At 50.7% G+C, this 22506-nt stretch overlaps 1 protein-coding gene and 2 non-coding genes across 3 annotated transcripts in view; 1 reads left to right on the top strand and 2 right to left on the bottom strand.

Moving 5' to 3' along the window:
* The window catches only part of VAC14 (VAC14 component of PIKFYVE complex), a 59172-nt gene extending 36987 nt beyond the window's left edge, over positions 1-22185 (bottom strand). Inside the window, exons 1-12 of the mRNA XM_062499875.1 lie at positions 22082-22185; positions 18660-18810; positions 17855-18022; positions 17100-17162; positions 16014-16121; positions 15118-15227; positions 14098-14204; positions 12972-13106; positions 12563-12715; positions 10426-10480; positions 3968-4112; positions 3620-3685 (exon numbers count right to left, since the gene is read on the bottom strand). Of these exons, the coding sequence (XP_062355859.1) occupies positions 3620-3685; positions 3968-4112; positions 10426-10480; positions 12563-12715; positions 12972-13106; positions 14098-14204; positions 15118-15227; positions 16014-16121; positions 17100-17162; positions 17855-18022; positions 18660-18810; positions 22082-22185 (1365 nt within the window). The remainder of the gene's footprint in view (positions 1-3619; positions 3686-3967; positions 4113-10425; positions 10481-12562; positions 12716-12971; positions 13107-14097; positions 14205-15117; positions 15228-16013; positions 16122-17099; positions 17163-17854; positions 18023-18659; positions 18811-22081) is intronic.
* On the bottom strand, positions 11489-11559 carry TRNAG-GCC (transfer RNA glycine (anticodon GCC)). Its single transcript has one exon. It is a non-coding gene; the product is annotated as a tRNA-Gly (tRNA).
* TRNAG-GCC (transfer RNA glycine (anticodon GCC)) lies at positions 19636-19706 on the top strand. The gene has a single exon. It is a non-coding gene; the product is annotated as a tRNA-Gly (tRNA).
* Positions 22186-22506: the final 321 nt, after the last annotated feature.

Below are 22506 nucleotides of genomic sequence, written 5' to 3'. Positions count from 1 at the left end.
ATTAGGCCATGGGAGCCAACAGGGACACAGGCTGGGAGTGACCAAAAGACTGAGGGACAGGGAGGGGGCATAGGGCTGATCCAGGGAACAGAACAGGGCATTGGCATTACAGAACAGGGTTTGCTATGAGAGAAGGCTCTTTTGTCTCCCTAACCAGGGAATGCCTTTCAGGGATCCCACAGGCAGGGACACCTTCTGCTAGATAAGGCTGCTCAGAGCCCCATCCAACCTGAACACTTCCATGGATGGGGCAGCCACGGCTTCTCTGGGCAACCTGTGCCAGTGTCTTACCATCCTCATATGGAAGAATTTATTCTTAGTAACTCATCTAAATCTGCCCTCCAAAGTCAGTGGCAGCCCAGGCCCAGTTCGTTTTCCCTAAAGATCACCTACTCTTGAGGAGATTTCTGAAGGAAGTACTGCCGCATTCAAAGCCTTGCCCAGCCACTGCAAGGTGATAATGAGCAGGTTTTCATGTTAACAGAGTTGAGGAAGCCAGAGTCTATCCTGCTTCACATCAGACACCAGCTCCACCTCATGTGTCATTCCTGCATGACTCAGACAAAAGTCCCAGCACAACTTTCAACCCCCAGCAAGATTGAGAGGAGCAGATAAGCAAACAGGAACGTGTTCAGCCATAAAGAAAACACTCCATTTTGGAGCCAGAAAAAGGAAAACAAAACAAAGAAAGAAACTGAATGGTGTCACTGCTTCATGGTTTTATCAGGGATGCCTCAGCTTCTGTTGTGTTCAGCTCAGTGCCTGGATCCATTCAGAATCCAGGGAACTAAAAGACTACATCCAAAGCTGCCTTTGCATCATGAACTCACAGAAGGTGGCGATTTGAAGAACATGTCTTCCTTTCAGCAGTGCCTATCAGCAGAGGTGCCTTCAGCCTGCAGGTAGAACTAAGTCCCCACTCACTGCTCCCAAACAGCATTTCCTAACTTTTCATCTTTCCCAACATCAGCTTTTCAATCATGGCAGCAAGACTGCTATGGACAAACCTAGCAGACAGTGTAGAAAAACCAGTCCCAGCAGGAGATCCGGTTACAGTTTATAGGGAAGTTTTCAAGCACATCGAATTTTAAGCAGGGCTTTTATAGATTGCCTTCAAAACCAGGTCTCAAACACAGGACGGAACATCTCCTTGTCGGGGAAGCACAGGAAACAGCATGAGGTGACGCAGTGCAGCACCACAGCATCTGACAGCCAGGAATCCTGGATCCTGACTTGTCTACATATCAAAGGGAACTGCCTGCTTTAGCTTTGCTCTGACTTCCCTGTGCTGCCTTTGTGAATCTTAACTTGGTCTCTTGACCATTTCTTTGCTGGCACAGGAGAATTGGGTAGGAAGGGGAATAGGAGAGATGGCAGAGATGACTCAGGACACTGCAGATGCATCATGAGATACTGGCCCCTTTTCAGCACAGTGGAGGTGGTGCAATACCCTGTGCTACGTGAATGACAAAAACAGGCCGTGAGAACTCAAGGGGCATGGATCTGGCTCCATCCAGTGTGAGTCTTTCATTGCTTTGGACTTTATTATTTATGGTAAGTGTAGAGAGAGACTGAGAGCAGCTTAGCAAGACGACCTTAAAAATAAGGTTTCTGAGTAGTCTTTCAGTCTGTAGCACTGACCCTCCAAAGCCAGACTGTCCTTTGGTGATGAGCTGGTGACAAACAACTGCTCCAGGGCATATCAGCAGGGTGACAGGTAGCCTCCAAACTGGGTACAGGGGCTAGGGGAACTCTTGGCACTACAGAAGGATGTTCAACCTTGTTGGGAATAAAGATGATACCAACACGGCTGCCCAGCAGGTTCCCTTGGGGAGGGCAGCAACACAGGACAAAGACAGCACAAAAACCCTCTGATGATGTGTGTGCACCTTGTGCTACACCACACAATGTACACAGCCCTATCTGGAAAGAGGAGGGAGATGCTTCCTCATCAGAGCTGATGTTTAGCTCACATAGCCCCCTCCCCCCATGCTGACCAAGTGATCTCCAGGCGACTGTCCAGGAGCCTCTGGTGGGAGGGCACAGTCTGCAGGTGACATGGGACAATATGACTGTGCACACAAATACTGCACTGGCAAAGCAAGCACCCCACATCCCCTTTCCTAACAGGCACTGACATAGCAGGTTAGTTAGCTCAGAATGTCCTCATCATTCCCAAAAATGCCCAGCTCAAAACCCCCCTACTATTTCAGTAATTTCTACTTCCCCTGCAGAAAGCAGCAAATCTGGTTGACAGCCAGCTAAGTGGTGGTGTTTAATGGATTGACTCGTCTATGGATTTCCTTAAAAAAAAAAAAAAAAAACAAAAAAGACATCTCCAAACATTTAAATAAATAGAAGCCAGGATTAAATAAATCAGCTTAAAATTACTTTTGAGCCATTTCCAGTTATGTCACATGGAGGAAACGCATCACCAGGGTCCTTTCTACACTGTTTTTTTCAAATATTAATAAGCAGTGTAATTGCAACATGACTCACTGAGATCTCCCGCCAAGTTGGAGAGACTATCTGCAAGATGCAGGCTTTCTAGAGCATTGCAAAGGCAGATGTGTGCTTGGGGACTCTTTTGGAAAGGTTTGCATTGTAAGCAGCAGGGGATGGAAAATGGCCAGGCAGTTGCTTGCCTTTGCAAGTCATTCCCTTGCTTGCTCATTCCCTTTCCTCCTCTCTTAACAACCCCCTTGAACACAAGATTTATTGTAGGATTGGGGTTTGGTGCTCTGAGAGTGTAAGGCACAGCACAGTGTATGATTTTTATTCCATGAGGAAGGTCTAGGATGAGAAACCAGCCAGGATCATTTGTAGTTCTGGGCAAGCTGATGGTGGAAACTCTACCAGTGCCTGGGCCAGCTGCAGACCATGCTGCTGGCCTCCTAACCAAGCACTAAAATGCTCCAGGGAACAAGCTGGAGAGTAGTAAGACAACAATGACACTAAAATTGAGATTACTAGAACCAGAGAAAAGGGGTGAAGAAGCAAGACAAGGAAACAGGAAAATGGTGCAGCCCCCTGAGAGATGGGAGATGAAGAGCAACAGCAGAGCAAGCTAGCTCAGTCTGCTGTCTGATTATCTTTGCTCACTTCCAAGCTGAGTGGTTCCCAGCCAACCTGATGCCACTGGGCATTTACTCAGCCCTGCCAGGCAGTGCTGCTTAAACGCCTCATGAATATGGATTTGGCAGTACCATCTTGGACACAATTCCCCTTGCATCTTTACAGAGGTTGTTGCAAGGCACCTGACCTCCCACTCTGTCAACAAAGATCTTACCATGACCCCAGCCCCAAAGGTGAAGCCCCATCTGCCTTCCCAGGCAGGCAAAAAGGATTCTTAGGAGCTGGCTTTGAAGGATCAACTCTCAAGAGATGGAGAACAATGTTTATGCATCAGAGAACCCCCAGGACAGCAGGATTTTCAGCTGGGCAATTACATGCAGGCTCTGCATTGGGTCTTCTTCAGTTTGCCCAACAGGGTAAAACCCCTCAGTGCCAACACTAGCCAAGCCTCACAAAATACTTTGGTTCCACCAAAGAACCCAAGGCCCAGCTAGATGTGGAGACAGTAAGCTTCCAGGATTTTTGCAGCACCTGCAGTACATACCTCATCTGACTCATCTGAGAGGGTCCGCAGCAAGATGGGGAAGAGGCTGTCAGTGTGTCGGAACATCTGGAAGCAGAAGGATGGGTGGTTTCAGTCCTACAGGCCTGGTCACGCCCAGCCACAGGACACTTGCCCTGAGCGAGGCTGCCAAGAGCTTCACCAGCATTTTCCATCTGAGCTGGAGAGCTCTTCTTCCTCAAGCTACAGGATATTAGGCAGCCAAAGCCTTCTCAGAAAAGGCAGGACATTTACAAAACTACCAAGGTAATTACCATCTGCACTGCTATCAAGGCAATGGAATAGGCTGGGAGCTGACAAGCTCAGTTGAATGCTGAGTTTCCAACTTACCTTACGAGGAGTCTTGATATACAAGTGGTAAAGCCATTTCAGGACTGCAATTCTGGTCATCATCCCAATGGATGTATCACTAAGGTGGTAGTCCAGCACCTGAACTATTCCATCCAGGTTCAGAGTCACCTGTATCCTCTCGCAGCTGCATGGAAAGAAGAGAGGCTGGTTCAGTGCTCTAACATCCAACTCATTCCTCCCATGGTGAGGAAGTCTACAACACTCCACAGGCTGCATCAAACACCTCAGCTCAAACCCTCACTAGATGCAACTTAGCAGATCAGATTGCTAGTCCAGCCAGGCCTTGAACGTTTCCAAAAACGGGTCATCCACAACTTCTCTGAGAAACCTATGCCAGTGCCTCACCATCCTGTGAGTGGAGTTTCTTCCTAACATCTTATCTAAATCTTTCCTACCTCAAAACTGTTCCTCCTTGTCCTATCACTGCCTACCTATGTAAACAACCACTCCCCTTTTTAATAATGCTTTGGAAGCAACATAATTCTTTAAGGGTTACCACTTTTCCCAAAACAGCTGTTACCTACATATGGGAAGGCACCACTCTAAATGAAAACAGTACCACAGCTGTGTGAGAAACAGGTCCATAGCACAGTTGCCAAATATGGGGTTCAAAGATTAGAGATCCATAAAATGCACTCAGAACCCTCCTCACAATTGACCAGCTCAAACAGCTTGAGAGAACATGAACCCATGTGTAGTAGAACTCCAATCTGATGAAGGCATCCAGGTTCCACTGATCATAGTGGATTTGTATTGAGAACTGCAGATGGTGCCCTGTCTGGCCGTGAGTTTGGGATGCAGCTCTCTGCTACCACCCTGCCTTGAGACCTTCATCTTGCTTCCCAAAAGCCATCCCAAAAGATCAGGATAGCCCTTCATCATAAACAGATGAAGGGAAGCATCTCCCTTAGGTCGCCAGGACATCGGCTCTGTTAGAAACTGACAGTTGCTGCAGATTCTTAGCTCTTGGTCCCCCAGCTTTTCTCCCACATAGCTGGGACCTACATTGGGACAGGTGACCCCAACAGAGCAACTGTCATGATACAGCATTTTTGTGTCCTGATTGTGATCTTGAAATCTATCTGATGGTTTCCCACCTCCTCGGTTAGAACCAAGGTGGTTGGAGAAGATCACCAAGGAGAGGCTGCACTCAAGAGCCATGTCGCACCTCTCATACCCAAGCTACTGAATTATTCAAGGCTGGACCAGGCTCTTGACAATTTTTCCAGTGTGCACAGAGCTGCTGTGCATCTTGTTTGATAAGAAATCCTAAGGGGCAGATTTCTCACGGTATAATTTGCAAGTAGAGCCGTGACTTAATAGGATTTGATCTTCCCCAGGACACACGTTGTAAGGGTAAGACGAGGAGGCTGCAGCCCCTCAGAGCCCTGCAGGGATCTGACTGCTTGATCTTCCTCACATAGAGACGCTGGGGCTGCAAATTGCCTTTCACTTTGATGTTGAAAACAACAGCTGAGGGCCAAATGCTCAGACACATGGAACTGAGGGAAAGGAGGGACCCAGAGCATGAGGAGCTTGGGAGAGATGTCCAAGGGAGCAGCATCCCAGTTCATTTAAGCCGCCCTGAATGAACACTGTGTTTCGTTTTCCTACAAAACCATCTCCCATTGCAGTTGCATAGCCTTCCATGCTTCCAGTACAGGGCTTCAGATGCAAGAGGGGAACAAAACCTTGACCCGGTAACACCTCCACACCAAATATATGCATTGCCTGCACAGGATGGGGAAAAAGAAACCTCAGGGTAATGTATGTTTTCAGAGGCAAGAGGCCAAAAGGACAGCACAGAGAATTGGTGCCTGAAGCTGGGCAGTTTGGAGGTGGCTTTGATGCTGTCACATCCTACCAGCTCTATGGTGCTGTGAGGTAAGAGGGCAGGATGCAGGGTGCCATGGGTTGCCACAGCACTGTTAAGTCTGCTGATGCTGGGCTTCTAATAGCACAGTAGAAACTTGCTTCTACCCAATCTGGTTTGTGACAAAATCACTTGTGAAAACCCCTTTTCCATCACTGTTCACGACGCAGTACCTGGACAGAGTCTGGGTGGCTCAAGTCAAAACCCACCTGAGCAGACCCCAGGAGGTGGCTGGGAGCACTGGGCTGACCCAGAGCCAGGCAGCCCCCAGCCATGTACCATTGCCCTGTGGCTCTGCTGGGCTCAGCTCCCTCTAGGAGGGATTGCATCTGGGAAAAGCTCCTCAGTGGCTGTCCTCTGTTTACAGCTGCTGAGATAAACCCTTTAGGGGGGGGGTGCTGGTGGAGAAGCAGCTCCTTTACTCAGCACAAAATACAGGCACCACCATAAAAGGTGAGAGATCTGATGAACATGGGAAATTGGGCTAAAAACCTCTCACCAATCCTCCGGGTTACCTCTTTCCAGGGGTTATGGCAGCAGCTGAGCACTGCTGCAGCTCCAGAGCTGGGCTCTCAGCTCAGCCTGGCTCTCCCTAATCCCCAGGCAGGAGGGAGCAGGAGCAGCAGTAATAGCATTGCATTAATGTGATCCTCTGGGCCTGCCACGCCGGCTCCCAGCGCCGGCATCTGCGGCAGGGCAGATGTCAGATGCAATCACTTCCATCTAACCCACTACCCCAGATTCTCCTCCGGAGGATGAGCGTGGCCCCGGATGAGCACCGCCCCCACCACTTGCCTGTGACAGTGAGAACATGTTTTTAGGGCAAACTGAGCAATGATGGGGACTGTGCCAGGCTCTCACCTCTGGATACTGCGAGTCTTTGCTCAAGCTCAGTGGTGGGGCAGAAGATCCATCTGCCAGCACATCCCCCCATCTCAGAGAGCACCATCCACTACGGGAACTGACCTTACTCTCCCACTACACTCAACCCACAGCGATATTTTTCACTCCATGTCCTTTATCAACCCGTTTTCTCACTTCTCCCCTTTCTTCAAGGACTTCTGCCATCTCTCTCCTCAGCAGTTACCTTTTCTCTGCCAATGCCTGAGCTGTCATCTTTCTCCTGGCCTCCTGCCTGGCCCAGCTGCTTCCCTGACCCCATTTTCAGACAAGGTTAAGGTCCAGGCCAGGCTCTAGCCTTTAGGCAAGCCCAGCAAAATGGCCTTGCCAAGGGTGGAAATATCCAGGTTCTTTCATTGTGGTCCAAGTCACAAGGGCTGCTCCCATACAGGCTGGCAGCTGTGCTGCTCAGCGGGCTTGAGCCAGCAGCCAGGAGGTAAATAGCTCCTCTCTGCTATTGGTCCCACATGCTGTCACTTTCTCATCCTTCATTGCTCTCATTTCAGTGCTCTTGGCTTCTTTCTGCTTACTGCAGTTTCCAAAATCTTCCAGGGAAGTGATGAGGCCAAGGTCTAGGCAGAGGCATCCAGTCCAATATGTTGTAGATCACTGTGACAAGGGCTGGGGCACTGTGCCTGAGGTTCCCCTCCAGTTCATCCACCCAAGCATGAAGTGGGAACAGCAAAGAGAAACCATCTCCTCACTCCAGGCTGGAGAGAACGGCCAGGAAGAACCACCCTGGACCTAAAAGCTGGGCAAGACAAACTGCAGGAGAATGGGATTCCAAGCCAGGCTTGGTGCCTTAGCTCACAGCAAGCCATCATGCTGCCTTCAGCCAACCATCCCCTCAGTGCTGCAGAGCACTCAACACCATTCCCATCCTCCACCAAAGTATTCCTACCTCCATGAGCTCCCCAGCTGCACCTTCAAGGTGAATCAGGCTTGAAGCATGGGGGTACAGGAACTTCAGCATGAGACAAGCATCAACTATTTTAGCCTTTCAGTAAGCACTATCACATTTAAAAGCCTAGTCTAAATGCAGGCTTGGGCAGTTCAGCTATGTGGCAGCCACTTGTCCTTCCTGCAGAGCAATACACAACTTTACATGTCCATGTGCTGCTGACCACCAGCTAAAGCATGAAGCCCTCCTTGCATCAGGAAGTACCAAAAAGGCTCTTGTTGGAGATTTCATGTCCCTTATCTAGTTGGGTGAGGGACCATGGTCCCATCAACCTTGTCTCATCACCCAGACAGCCTAACACTGACTGCTTCCAGCTGTACCTGACCCTCCACCCAGTAGCACCATCAGGAAGTTGTCTCAAAATGTCCAGGTCTTGTTTCGAAACACCAATGCAGTTACAAGAGCCTAAAAAGCACTTTCCAGCTGTTTTGGTCCACTGATGCAGGACAGACATCTGGATCTTCTCCTGCGGCAGCTCAGACTGACGGAAGGAAGCCTGGGCTCTGCTCCAGCAGCCATGCTTCCACCTCCCCTTCCTGATCCAGGCTCACACCAGCTAACACAGCAGCAGCATGCTCAGCTGAGCCATGAGAAGGATCCAGTGCCTTTTGAAATGTGGTTCTGGTCCACTTCCAGCAACAATTTTTGCAGAATCTGGAAGTGGGGCTCCCCATCTGGATGTAGCCACGCTCTCCTAGCAGCCAGATTCTGTCTTGGTGCAGACATGGTCTCCATCTCCTAGTGGACACCACTAGGAAACTCCCTTCAAGTAAAGCTAGCAAATACTTGGGAAGCATTTTGGAGCATGTTTTAGGAGCAAAGGGGCTGTAATGTGTCAGTTTGTGGCCACAGGAATGTGCCCAGCATCTGTATATTGAGCATTCAGGCCTTGTCATCTTCTTGGATGGCATCTTCCCAGAACATGGCCCTCTACAGATGCCAGGCCATGATCTCCTCTGCCCTCATTGACCAAGTTTCTCCCTTCCCTGCTGCTGCAGCCAGCTGGGGAGGGCAGGGGAAGGGGGCGTGAGAGCTGCATGCTTGGCGCTCAGCCATGCTCCATCACTTGTTCGCTGGGGGAGGCTGGGGGAAGGGGGGGGGGGGAATGAACAAAAACAGAAGCAAAGAGTGACTTCATCTTAAAAGGCAGCTGCAACTTCCTCTGTTTGCAGGCTTTCCAGCTTCTCCCAGCAACACAACGGCTTCCTGTGGTCCTGCCTTGACACCCAGTGGGCATTCAGCGTGCCGGCAGCTGCCGCTCCCCAGTGTGAATTATGGCTGCTAATGGCCACGGGTGCCAGCTCCCACCTTCCTCTGGCTCCAGCGCCAAGCCAGACAGCCTAAGAGATGGATGGAGCACCAGGCAGATGTCCAGGGCTCCCGTCAGCCACGTACAGCCCTTCCCCCAATCCTGTGTCAGTCCCTCACAACAGATGCCTCAGTGAAAATGTTTCAGGTCCCAACACTGGACCAGCAGAGAGGCTGCACATGGCAGGTAAACCCCAACGTAAAGCCTGGAGCATCCTGTTGAAAAGGGCTTAGGAGGGCTCAAGAAAAAGTCCCTCTGCAAAACTAGGTATCTTAGAGATATGGAGGGTCTTGCCTTCTGTCCCACATGGCATTCCCTGGTGCTTGAGTTGCTGACAGAACACTTCAGCTCGAGCAGCTACTCTCCTTCAGGCTCTCAATTACACTGGGAAGTCATCTCAGCTCTCCCTGCTTCTGTCCCTCTTCAGTTTTCACTCCCTCTCTCCTTCATGTGCAAGACCTTCAGCACAGAGCATGGCTATCATCTGTCCTCTTGACTCAATTTCTCTTCTTTTTCTTTCCCCATCCAGCTCTCCATTTCAGCCCTATGCTCATCCACACCTGAACTTGCTAAACTTCAAGGGTTGAGCAGGGTCAGAACACAGCAACCACAAAAAAGCCAGGGAACAACATTTAAGTGGCATAAACCAACACTTAGGTGCAAATGAAATGGCCTATACTTCCAAGAGAAAAAAATTAAAGGCATCATTTACACCAAGGAGTAGCTGGGCTGTACAGAAATGCAAAAAAGGAACAAAGAGTACTGACCATCAACCTGAAAAGCTGATGCTTGCACAGCTCTGGGATGTATTGTGATGGGCATCATGCTGGGAGGATGCAGCTAAAGCAAAGCATCCTATTTTGGGGACCACAACACCAATTAAAAATAAGCATCAGCATAATGAGTGTTGGAAATCACTACATCTGAGTAAAGGAACTGCATGCAGCAGGAGGAAAGGAAAGCTGCTAGAACAGATGGATTTGTTCCCCAATTCAGATAGCTGAATGGGAAGAAAAGTATTTGCAGGAGAGATCATGCTAGGCACACACCTGGTGCAGGGCTGCCAAATGCCACAAAAAGCTGGCAGGAGGCCAAAACCTATGTAGCATAGGTCCAGCCCCATAGACCTGTGCCGTGGTAGGCTGCCAAGACAGCAGCATGGAACAGGGTCAGTCTCTTGAAAGAAGAAATACCTCAAGTTCATCACAAAGTCAAGACATTTTGGTGCAAATACATCAGAGAGAAGTAGTCAGCTCCTACAGCACCCCCAGTCATCCACTCTACTGGGATCCAAGAGATCCCAAATGCCTTGCAGCCCAGCCCCTGTCAGTCATTGTACCCTGAGAACCCTTCCCTTCTTCTCAAGCCCCTCTGAAGCAACCAACAGACCCTACCTGGTTACTGTGAAGACACCACTGTTGCTGGAGTCACCAGATGCATCCAGAGAACCTGGGGGCAGAAAAATAGGAGACACAGCTAGTGAGGTGATGGGGAAGGTAGACAGAAGGACTTGGAGGCCGGAGAGCAGCTGCATGACCTTCTGCAAAGATATCACCAGTCACTGTCTGAGGGTCCAGGGACCCAAGGGATTCCTTCTGGCTGCAGTGAGCATTCTGCACTCCTTATCAAGCCCTTCTCTGCTGCTAGACAAGCTGGTACAGAACTGCACTTTCCCAGCAAAATGCAGACAGGCAGAGCTTCAGACCTCTGCCCTGAACTGGGTTCCCTGCTCTGTAACAGAGACCCAGACATATCCTGCTGATGGTTTCATCCATTCTCGAAGAATTAGCTCAGAACTGCAAGGCTGCCTTTGACTCTCTTGATTTCAATAACTAAATATACCGCATGCACAGTGAAGAATCCAACTTAGGACATCTCCACTTGGCTATAGCCTGACCCCATGCTGAAGCCAAGTGACTCAAACAGCTTTCCAACCTCTGCTCTGTGCTAAAACTAGATCTTATAAGCATGGTGACAAAGCATGACAAGGTTCACTTGACTATTTGTGCCCCCTTGTGCCAAAAACCTCTACTCACAGAAGCAACATCACCACATCAGCACACCCAAGGAACAGAGTTGAGTTTCTCATAGAAAGACACAAGAATTTTTTCTGATCCTGACTGCTTCAAGGTGCAATTTGACACCAGAGGGGTCGACAATAAAGCAATTAAGCATTCTGATGATACTTTAGAGCTCTTCTGTGATAGATCTTAATACAAGAAGGTATTCTTGGGACAAATAAGGAATAACAGAATATCTGTTACTGTGCTACAGCAGTAGATTTTTCTGCTTTATCTCTTCTAGTAAAAAAAAAAAACAAAAAACATGTACAGAGTTAGGAAATGGAGGCTTTTGCACCTTTACTGAAGACTAAGATGCCTCTTTAGACTGATTATTTTGAGGTGACTGGGTCCACGTTACAGACAGAAACCGTATAAAAAGGAGGAAAAAGAACGCTGCATTGGCCGGGAATCGAACCCGGGCCTCCCGCGTGGCAGGCGAGAATTCTACCACTGAACCACCAATGCTGCCCTGAGTGCTGCCCCCACGCTCGTGGTCTGCTCCTGCCACTCCAACTGCTGCCCATGCCCCCACTGCCACCCACCGGAGTCCCCGCGGCCACCCACACCCTGCCCCTGCAGCTCCCTGCTTCCCCCGCTGCTGCTTCAGACAAGGAAATCCTTCAGTCTTAATCCCATCCTCCTGCTCCCTCTCACGGCAGGATTCTCCCAAAGCCACTGGCGAGCATGTTACAGGAGAGCACAGGGCTGAAGGTGCAGCTTTAGAAGAACCCACATGAGCCCTTGTGATTTAAACATTACCACATATTTCAAACACCTGGACAACAAAGATGATTTGTGCCAGAAAATATGTTTAGTCATGCCAGGACAACAACATCCAAGGGATGCTGGAGGGCTAACACCACTGCTGTTCCCAAGCATTGATTCATAGGGACCACTTAGTTTCTCTTCACTTGAACCCTCCTTCAGGTCTCCCATGCCACTTGAAAACTTCCACCTTTTATGTTCTGGAAATTTTAGGACAGGACAACACCTGCCAGATGGTTTTGAGAGCACCATGAATCTGGAAAGGATCCAAAGTTCTCCTTTCTGTTCTCTACCCTTCCCCATCACACACATCCTCCACGCACATGTTGATGCTCTCTCAGTACTAACACAGCTTTTTGAGCTCTTCTTTGGGTGATGATGCCTGCTCCCAAAGTAGAAATTATCTTTTTCAGGTCAACTTGATGATAAGCTGAAAAGGAGCACGGTGAGAGGATGCTCACCAGGGCATACAACAGTGCAGCACTACTTGGGCTCCAGGTCAGAGCAATGACCCTCTCATGCAGCCCAGAACAAGAGTGTCTGTCTCAGCAGAGGATTATCTGTGCAACAGGTCTCCAAATAAAGCAGAGGTCCCATGTACTCTGAGCTACTTCAGGATTCCAAATCAACTCAAGAACTTCTCTTGAGAACATTCCCTTGACCTTCCTTACACCCCTACTGGCCCAGACCAACTGGGACTCACCAGTGGTTACTGCCTCTGGCTTGGAGAGTGACTCCTCTGAGGTGGGCTCTGCTGGTGTAGTCACTGACGGCTTGGCCTCATCCATTTCATCATCCTCTGGGATGACCAGCTTCATCAGGCTCTGGTTGCACACATTAGCCACTTCCTTGATGTCTGAGTGAAGGCAGTGTAAGGAACATGCATAGGCAGGTGCCGGCCACGGAGGAGCCACTGCAGCCCCACCAGAGCTGCCCCAGCAGCTCTGCAAGCCCCCTCACATCCCAAGGGCCAGTGTGGGTGTTAGCACTTGGTGGGAGAACTTTCCCTGGACCTGCACCCCAAGGACAGGAAACAGGCACTGGAACAAGCACTTCCCTGTGGGTTGCTGTAGCAGGGATGGAATGGGAGCAGCTCTGAGTTACAAGGATACTCTTCTTGCGATCATCGTAGGAGAGACACGGCAGGACAGCGGTCAGGATCCCTGAGGAGTAAGGCAGCATCACCCGGCCAGCCAGCTGGATGAACTCCCGCATCCAGCACATGGCTGTCAGCTGGATCAGGTCATCTGGAAGATGTGAGAAAAGCAAAAGTGAGGGAAAGGGCAGCACTGGCTCCACAGGCCAAGGACCACCTGCAAGCAAGGAGCTGCGTCCGCTCCATCCTGAGAGACCCTCATCTGAGACAGTTTAGTCCCACAGGAGATCAGTAAGACCTGAACCTCTAGTGAGCTTGAGATTAAACACAATCATTAGGTTTCAGTTAAACCAGTTCAACCCATAAATCAGGTTTCCTCATTTATAAGTACTGTCAAGTTTCCCAATGCATAAGGATATTTCTTCAGTCACACTCATTGCAGCTCCATGTCTGGGTCAAGTATCATTCCTAGAACTGGGGTTTGAAAAACCTCCCTAAATTCTGGGAAAAGCACCACTGCCACAGCATTCTGCTGATGCAAGGCCAGATTTTAGGCCTAAAGAGTGTAAGTTCATTGGAAGTTAGACTGAGATTGCTTGCTCATGATTGAACTAACTATACTTCTCTATCTCCCAGGAAACCCACTCCCATTCAGCAACATTTAAAGAGCACAATGAGCAGAACTTCGGAACAAGATCCCTCTCAGGAAACACATTCAGCTGTAGCTGTAACCCTCTTGCCACTGCCTACACAGCAGACCCACGGGAGCTATAGTGCAGCACTGGCACAAAGCCCACACACATCCTTAATTCTCTGATCCATGCACCAAGTGCCACCAAAGGTTACAGGAAGACCTTAAGGAGATCCTCTTAGAAGTGCTGGATATCCACAGGTACCAAATATTTTTTAGGCCCCTCCATTTTGGAGGATGCCAGACCTGTCTTGTGGCTGGGGGATTTGCAATACAAAAGCAGTTGTGCCAACCACAGGAGACCAACCTGTTCCTTCCTTTCAGCATGATGCCATGAACAATGACAAAAAAAAAAGGCAAGCAGCTGAGCTGGTGAACAGCCTGCTGGAAAACTCCTGGCCTGAATCTACAGTCGGCACCACAAACCAGAAGTCTGGTCCTGTGCACTCACCTGCTGCCTGGCAGTGGATCACCAAGATATTGGCCATTTCTGCAAACTTCACACTGGAGGGATTCTTCTTGATCTCCTTGAGGAATTCCCCAAGAGCCACCTCACACCTGTGGAGAGACAGAGCAGCTGATCAGTGCTCCATCACCTTAGAGCAATTAGGGAAAACTTAACGAGACTATCTTCTCCAGGTGCACACGGAAGGATGCTGGTGGCACGGCAGAAGTGTTTCCACACAGAGGCAGGAAAGATGAGGCTGACAGGCTCACCCTGCCCCACAGCAGAGACTGCACACATGGCAGCCCAGAGCCCCCCACAGCTTCCACAACCACCCAGGTTCTGTGGATATGGAAGTGCCTGGGATGAGGAGCAGTGGGGCAGGTGATACCCAAAGCTTTCAGTGCTTGTTCCTTGACATGTAGATGCTGGGGAAAAAAAAAAAGATATAGGGAGAATCCAGAAAGGATTTGCTGCAGCATAGACCCAGGCAAGTTTCACCACTTACTAACGCCCCACAAAACCAGTCCAGCCACTCTCTCCCCGCACAAAATGCCAAGATCCTTTGACCTCCCTGAGAACATGCAGACATTCCTGCACTTCAAAATGCCTCTGTCTTGGGACCAACAGTTTATCTGTGAAGCAAGCTCCCAATCCTTGCTTCTCCTCATCCAGGAGATGCCTTGCTAAGGAAGGCTCTCACGCGGCAAGCTTCTTCAGAGAGCTCATGCCCATCCCAGAAGCACAACCCTCTGTGGCTCTGATGTCAGATGCTGGAAAGGCAACAACTCAACAAAGCCAAAACAGTTTGTCCCCCAGTAGAGAGTATGGTGTCCTCCATGGCCATGGGATGGGGGAGGCCCTTGCCAAGGACACTGATCAACTGCCCAAGCCAATCTGTCTCCCACCACACACATGGAGCTTCTCTGAAGTCACACACAAGAGTTGCAAACCAATAGAAAAAGTGATTGATCAACAGTGAACATGACACAGCCAGCCTTGCAACCAGGCAGCCTCCACACTCACATTTTCCGTATCTCCTTGCTGTTGTCTCCCAGGATCTGGAAGAGTCCATCCAAGATTTCTGGCAAGTAATCCAAGAGGTTGATATCAGGCACAGACTCTAAGACCAGGATCTGCATCAGAGAGGAATACAAAAGAAAAGGTGAGTTTTGCAGATGCCAACTAACATCACCGGCACAAATCTGGCTGGATACTGAGGAATTCAGAGCTGAGCTGTGTGGGATAGGGGGAAGGAAAAGAGGACACTGTAGAGTTGCCCATCTTGGGAACCAGCTGAACTAGCACAGCAAGCAAGCAATCAGCCTGCAGCAGTGCTACAATTCCTATCACAACTCTGCAAAACAAAGCAGGGATCAGGAATGACTGCCAAGATGCATCCTGTCAGACCTGGGGTGGCAACAGTATGGCTGAGAGAGCACAGGGGAACACATCTCCTGAGACTCAGACAGGCACCAAACAGCTGCCGCCTTGCACAGAAAGAGGAGAGCAAGAGAAGACTCCTTGTCTCCTGGAGAGCAACACCTCTCCATCACCTCTGCATTATGGAAAACAGCCTAGCACTGTCCCTCAGGAGACTGTAACCTCTAGAGTACAGTATGTCTATTTATACAAGCAACACTTTAAGTGTACTTTCTAACTTGGTGTGCCATTCCCTGAACAGGTTAACAGAAGCACAGTGCCATGTCCCTGCCAGTGCAGCAACAAGGTGAAAGGGAGCTGGCCTTTTAAAGAAGCAGGTAAAAAATTTGTCTGACTTAAAAATCTGCCCAAATAAATCTAGATGCCTGAATTCACACATTGCTGTGGATATCTGCAGTTTGCCTGGACATGGGAAACTGATGGGACACAATTTCCTGGAGTTCAGACTAGCAGGCACACAGAGCACCCCCTGTACCTACCCAGGATATGATGAACTGGCGGGCGTACTGATTGTTGGAGTAAATCCTCTCACGCAGCAGTGGGATGAAGCCTACCAGGTCGAACTGGGTGCTCTCTGTCACGATATCCTGCAGAGCCCAAGCAGTGTGTTAGAATGACTGCTAGAATGCATCCATGCAGCAACCCTAACCCAGTCTTTTTAAGCCATGTGACAGGAAAAAGATGACAAGCATGAGTCTGCAGGTCAGGAGACCTGGGGAGAAAGAATCATGCAGTTTATCCATGCAATGAGCTGGCAATCCCCCTCAGGCAGAGCCTAATGCTGAGCAGGACCCAGAGAGGGATGCTCCTTCCTGCTGTGTGCCAGCCTGGCTGAACAGAAAGATGGGGAGCTTTTCTTATCCATGCCTCAGTGCTGTGCTGCACACATGAGCAAGCACTTCTGATGTAGCCACGTGGACTGCGGTGGAGAGCCCCATGACTTCCCTTTACAGCTCTTTCCACATGCTTGGTGGATTTTGCTGCACGGCTGAGTCCCTGGCCTTGGTGCAGAGGAGCAGATCACCCAACAGGAAGATTTGCAGCAGCAGACTGGGTTAACTGCTGTGATAACAAGGACCAAGGACAGGACCTGGTAGGAAGCTGCACACCTCTGAAGAGCAGCAGAAAAGGAACTGGGAGGTCTGTGGCAGTAAAAGCCCGTCAGCAGGCAGAACAGGAACAGGAACCAAGCCCATACTCAGTGGAGCTGCTGGTGCTGCTTTAAACATCATGACTCCCTTAGGCAAGGCAAGGAGAGCAGAGAACAACCATCCTGCTGCCTGGCACAGCACTGCAACCCTCAGACTCAAACCTTGCTTCCACCAGCTCCCACGAGCTGAATGAACACATGGCACTGCAATAACCCCACCAGCCTCTCCATCCAGCTGCCTGAGAAGGCCACCAGAGCCTTGATTGAGGAGGCTGCAGTGAGTGAGAGAAAAATGTTTTGACAGCATCACAGGACTGATGTGGGATGGCATTAGCAGCAGCACCTTGGGGACTGACATGTCCCAGCCAGGACATGGCTCCAGCTTGCACCAAGGACCCTCCAAGAGCAAAAATACCTTGAGGAGACGATCAAGGAGCTCGGAGCCACTTTTGACATTTGGGTCAGGATCAGCAGCCAGCTGTGAAAGAGTAACAAAGAGTCATTGCAACAGTGTGTCCCAGGCCTGTCCTCTGCTCTGCAGCACAGCTCCCAGTAGGCTCACAGAACTGTTACTCTCCTTTGACAATACAGGGACAGACATACAGAAGTGCCTTTATCTCTAACTTCTCACTAGGCTCCAAAAAAATTATCCTGAGAGACTTCCTAAGTGAGAGATCAAGCGCACATCACCTCCCCCAGCTGTGTAAGTTTTCATGGGCGAGCAGTCACACTCTCAAAGAACAGAGAAATGCAGGTTACCATGAAAATCTGCAAAGGCAGACACACACAAAGTTTTGGCACTAGAGACCCAACAAAGCCAAAGTAATGCAGAGCCTCCTTGCCTGCAGCAGTTCTCTCAGCCTCATTTTCTAATACAATTCAACAAGGAGCAGAAGAATACATCCTGGAGGTGAGGACAGAGAACAAGGTATCTTACAGTCAACTTCATACCCACAATATTAGTGGCTACTGTGTAGAAACTGCTCATTTTGCTGATCATTGTGGGTCCCTTCCAACTCAGAATATTCTGTGATTCTGTCCTTCAGACCTGTCTGGGTCAAAGTAAACCAGTTTGCTTGGAAAGAAAACCTTAGACAACTTGGTGTGACTTGGAGATGATGAGGACTAGTCCTCCAAAAAGCACATGGGGGTTAAGAGGAAGCTTATTACCTTGCTGAGGCCGTCAAAGAGCACATTGAAGTGTGGGAGGACAGAGCCCCTGGCCACCTTGACAATGTTGTAGAGAGCCTCGCAGGCGTAGTACCGCAGCCGACTGTCAGCATCATTGAAACACGTCAGCACCGGCTCGATCAGCTCCTTCAGGTACAGCCCAGAGTCCTGGGGGGCATGAGGACACTGGTTACCTAAGGAGCATGCCATAGAGAGTGGGAAGAGATGGCGCTGCTCTGGAACACACTGCAAATACTCAGAGCCTGTGATGGCTTTAGTGCATCTATGCTGGGCAGGATTTACTAATTAATTTTTAATTTTATTACTGAATTTTGTTATTCAGGTACAGTGAGATGTGATCAGGTTTGCTGGGCATCTCCCTCATCTCCTGCCTGCAGGGAAGAGGGAGCCAGGGATGGATTTCTGCATAGGCCAGTGTCAGCAGTGTCCCAGTATCAGCAGGAGATGGAAAGGCTGCAGCCCTTGTCAGCTCTTTCAACACAGATTAGCACCCAAACTGCTGAGTCTAGTCCTAGTGATGGAGACTGAAGAGGGACAGAAGCCCTTTAACCACATGTAGGCAGCAGCCAAGATGTAACCCAGGCCAGAAAGTGCTCCTGGGCCCAAAGGGTGTGGCTGGGTGAGCTGGGAAAACTCCAACACAAGGTAGTTGTAGGCTGCAATGGAGGGAGGGAGCCTGTGAGCTATGGGGCCACTAGCCTGACTCTTCCCATCACACTGACCCAGGAGGAGCTGCTGTTCTCTCACCACAACCTGCACAAGCCAAAAAACCCACCATACCTACCTTGCCCAGGGCAATGGAGCAAGCAGCGAGGCCAATGAGTCCCCCTTTCCGGCTGTGGGGATGCTGGGAGAGCGCAAACTCCTGTGACAGGATCTGGATCACGTGTTTAATCTGGGATGTGTTGTTCTGAGCAACAAACTCACGCACCAGCCTGGGGAGAGGAGGGGGAAGCACACAGGGAGGTTCAGGTTCTGCCTGATAAAAACTTTGAGGGGCTTGGTGACAGAGACAAGGACTTTCAGCTGAAAAAAGCACCAGCAAAAGCACAACAAAAAGCACCAGCAAAAGCAGTACTGAAACGGGGAATGCTGAAGGATCCCAAAAGTGAAACCAGAGCTCTCCCCTCCTCCTCGCTCACACCCACCAGCAACTCCCTGTCCTCCTGCTGCTCCAGCCTGCGCCCTCCTACACTGTTCACAAACTCTAAGACCAGGATGTTCTCTCAAGGGCCAACGCAGTGCAGCTGTGTGCTTGCAGAGAAGCTACCAGGTCTTCAAACACCCTTTCCAACAGGGCAGCTTGCTGAGGTCGTTTACCCCCAGTATGGCACAGGATGGGAGCTCACGGAAGTGCTGATGTCCTCACCAGTGAATTGCTGCCCACCAGGCCTACACACAGTGCCATGGTTTTGAACACTTTCAGCCACCCATACAGTGCTTCAGTTAATATCCCATATATTGAACTTGACTACTGACAGCATATTTCAATATATTCTTAAACAGCCCAAGATTTAACAAAAAGCCAACAGTTTCCATATGCAATACCTTCTCCTCCCCAGGAACTTGCAGCTCATTATCCAGCAATAATTAGCACATCAGCTGTGGATAATGAGACCCACATCCCTGCTCCTGTCTACAGAATTGCTTCCAAGTCCCAGCTTGCCCACCCAGCTCTTCAGCCTGTTTCCTGTTGGCAGAGCCCTTGGCCAGGCAGGGAGGCACAGCCAGCTGTGCAGGCAGCTGTGCAGGCAGCTAGAGCATTGGTGGTTCAGTGGTAGAATTCTCGCCTGCCACGCGGGAGGCCCGGGTTCGATTCCCGGCCAATGCAGTGCTCTTTTCCTCCTCTTTTCTTCCACTTCTATCCATAATGCAGACTTAGGCACCTCAAAAACTCTAGCTAAATAACCATCTTTACCTTAACTGTCAAAAAAGGTGCAACAGCTTTGACTGCCTAACTCCATAGAGGGTTTCTTTGGCTCTATGTGAATCTCGCACTCCCAGACAGGTGCCACTGGCCAGTCATGCACATTATAACACAGGAAAACCATTACAGAAGATGTTTATGAACTTTTCTCTCCAAAATTACAAACACCAGATCTGCTGTCATCTTCTGCACAAAGTAGCTGCTACCTTTTGCCCTGGGGATACCAGGCAGCCCCTCACTCTCCCTAGTCCAAAGCCAAGTTCTCCAACAGTTACAGCCTGATCCACATCCACAGACTGCTGCTTTAGGGATAAAGGCTCCATTTCCAGTCCTGCTCCAGGAAGAGAAACACAATGAGCTCGAGCAAGACAGAACACCGAGGTGATCATTTTACTGCCTACATTTCACAGATGAAGCTTTGTGTAAACAGGAGTAAGTTTACAGACTTCCTTCATGAGTTTAAAGGACTCAAGATATAAATAATGAGGCAAAAAGTGCAGCATCATAGCCTGCAAGCAGCAGTTGCTCCTGCATTATCAGCTGAAGGAGAAGGAGGTTCCTGAGCACAGAAGCAGCAAGACCCTCCTGGCTGGGTGCCATAGACATGGAAGCAATGCTGTTGGAGCCATTCTGTGATGGGTTTTAGATGAATTAAACCTGTGAAATCTGTAGAAAAGGTTGGCCCTTCCCCTTTTCCTCCTCACACTCTTCCCAGGTTGTACTTCCAGCTTGATCAGACAAACTGCCTGACACCAAAGCAGATTTTGGTTGGTGTAAAGCCAGTGCAAACCTATAATCCTGGGGCAGAGAAAACTGGAGCAGAGCTGCTTGGATAAGGCACAGAGTATCACCCCTTACAATGCACCAAAGGGGCTACTGAAGTACCCCTGAGGCTGGAGTTATGAGGACACTGCAATCCACCCACAAAAAAGTATTCCTATAACAAAGAGAGAAAATGAGAGAAAACTAAGCACACCAAACAGCAGAAGGGGCTCACTGGGCTGCGTTTGTACCAGAGCATGCACTCACCCCTGTCCCAGCTGCCATTTTTCACTGCTGACCTCTCACACAGCACCCTCTGTGTTCGAGGCAGGCAGTTCCCACACCACATCCCTCACTGAACTCTCAGCAGAGCGACTCCATCCCCACGCCACCGACTGCCCTGAGTGCCTGACTGCTCTCCTTGCAGGCTCACCGGGGCCACATCTCCCACTCAAAACTCACCCACCAGCTTGGACCATCACTCCCAGCCCTGCACTGGGCTGCACCCTGAGGTGATGTTTCAGATCTCCTGCAGGAGCTGAGCTCTCAGGCAATGCCTGGGGAGGACACAGTCCTTCCCAAGGAAAGTTGTGGCCAAGCACAGCACCCAGACCAGCACAGCAAGGGTGAAAAGACAGGCAGGAAACACATATACGAGCAACACCAGAGGGGCATGGCCACACCAGAAGGTGCCTGCAGACCTTTGCCTGGGATGCTCCAAAAGGAAGGTCCCAGATCTGCTGGAACATCAGCTGTTGCAGGAAGAACCAAGGGCAACACCCGATGGCCAGAGGTGACAGTAACACTTCCCATCTCTCTAGCCAGGATCCAGCACGGGACAAACTTGGGTGAGCCCTCGGGGTAGAGGTGGGATGGCACCATGACTCTGGACGTGTCGCAGCAAAGCAAGCAGTACATTTCCAAGGAATTCCTACAGTGATGCCCCGCTCATGTATTCACTTCACACAGGGCTGTGCAACTGCACCGCGCACGCACCGTCAGAACGAGCCTTCTGTGAGGGGCTCTTGCAATGCGCCCGGAGCCAAGGGATCCTCACTGGCACCCAGGAGCGGACACACTCGGGGATAAGTTTCGGTGCCCGGTGGGATGGGGCTGGGAGACACGGAGCAGCTCTAGGAGAGACCCCTCCTGCCCCAGCACCGCCCACCGCGCTGTCCCCGACAGGGTCGCCGTGTCACCCCTCCCGGGGCTGCCTGGCCCACAGGGTGCCAGGCTAGCGGTCCCGGCGCCCCGGACGTCGCGGGGTCACCGCCATCCCCGCACTGCCCAGCTCCCACCGGGCAGCCGCGCCGCTGCCTCCCGCCGCCGGCGTACGGCTGGACCCACCCGAACATCACTGCCCGGTTCCTGCCACCCCGGGGCCACAGGGAGCCCCAGAACCGCAACACCGCTCCCCGCCCTTCCTGCGCTCCCTGACTCCAGCACCGGGGCCGTCCGCACCGGCACCGCCCTCATTCCCGCTGCCCTCCCGGTTCCCGGCGGCTCCCGCCGCTCACTTCTCTATCTCGAGTGCCGCCACCTTCCGCTTCTCGTAGAGTTTGTCGGTGAGCGCCCGCACCACGCCGGGCGTCAGCGGCGACAGGTCCCGCTCCGCGTTCATGGCCCCGCCGCCGCCACCGGCGGCCACGTGACCTAGACCGGGGGGCGCGCACACGTGACCCCGCCCCGCCGCACAGCGCCCCCGCGCGGCGCGGAGACACGGTGCACCCCCGGCTCATTAACCCGGGGGTCATTAACAGCAGCGTCATTAGGGAGAGACGCCTTCGCCCGGGCAGCCCGAGGGGGCGCAGTCCCGGTCCTGGTCATAGGTTTATAAAGTGTTTAAATTAAACTCCCACGTGCACCCAACACAGACACACAGGTAGATGTTGGTAAGTGTCCCTATACACACACACGCATATATGTATGTGTGTATATATAT

Source organism: Cinclus cinclus, chromosome 11 (assembly GCF_963662255.1).
Source record: "Cinclus cinclus chromosome 11, bCinCin1.1, whole genome shotgun sequence".
Taxonomy (NCBI): domain Eukaryota; kingdom Metazoa; phylum Chordata; class Aves; order Passeriformes; family Cinclidae; genus Cinclus; species Cinclus cinclus.
This window is presented reverse-complemented; position numbering and strand designations above follow the sequence as displayed.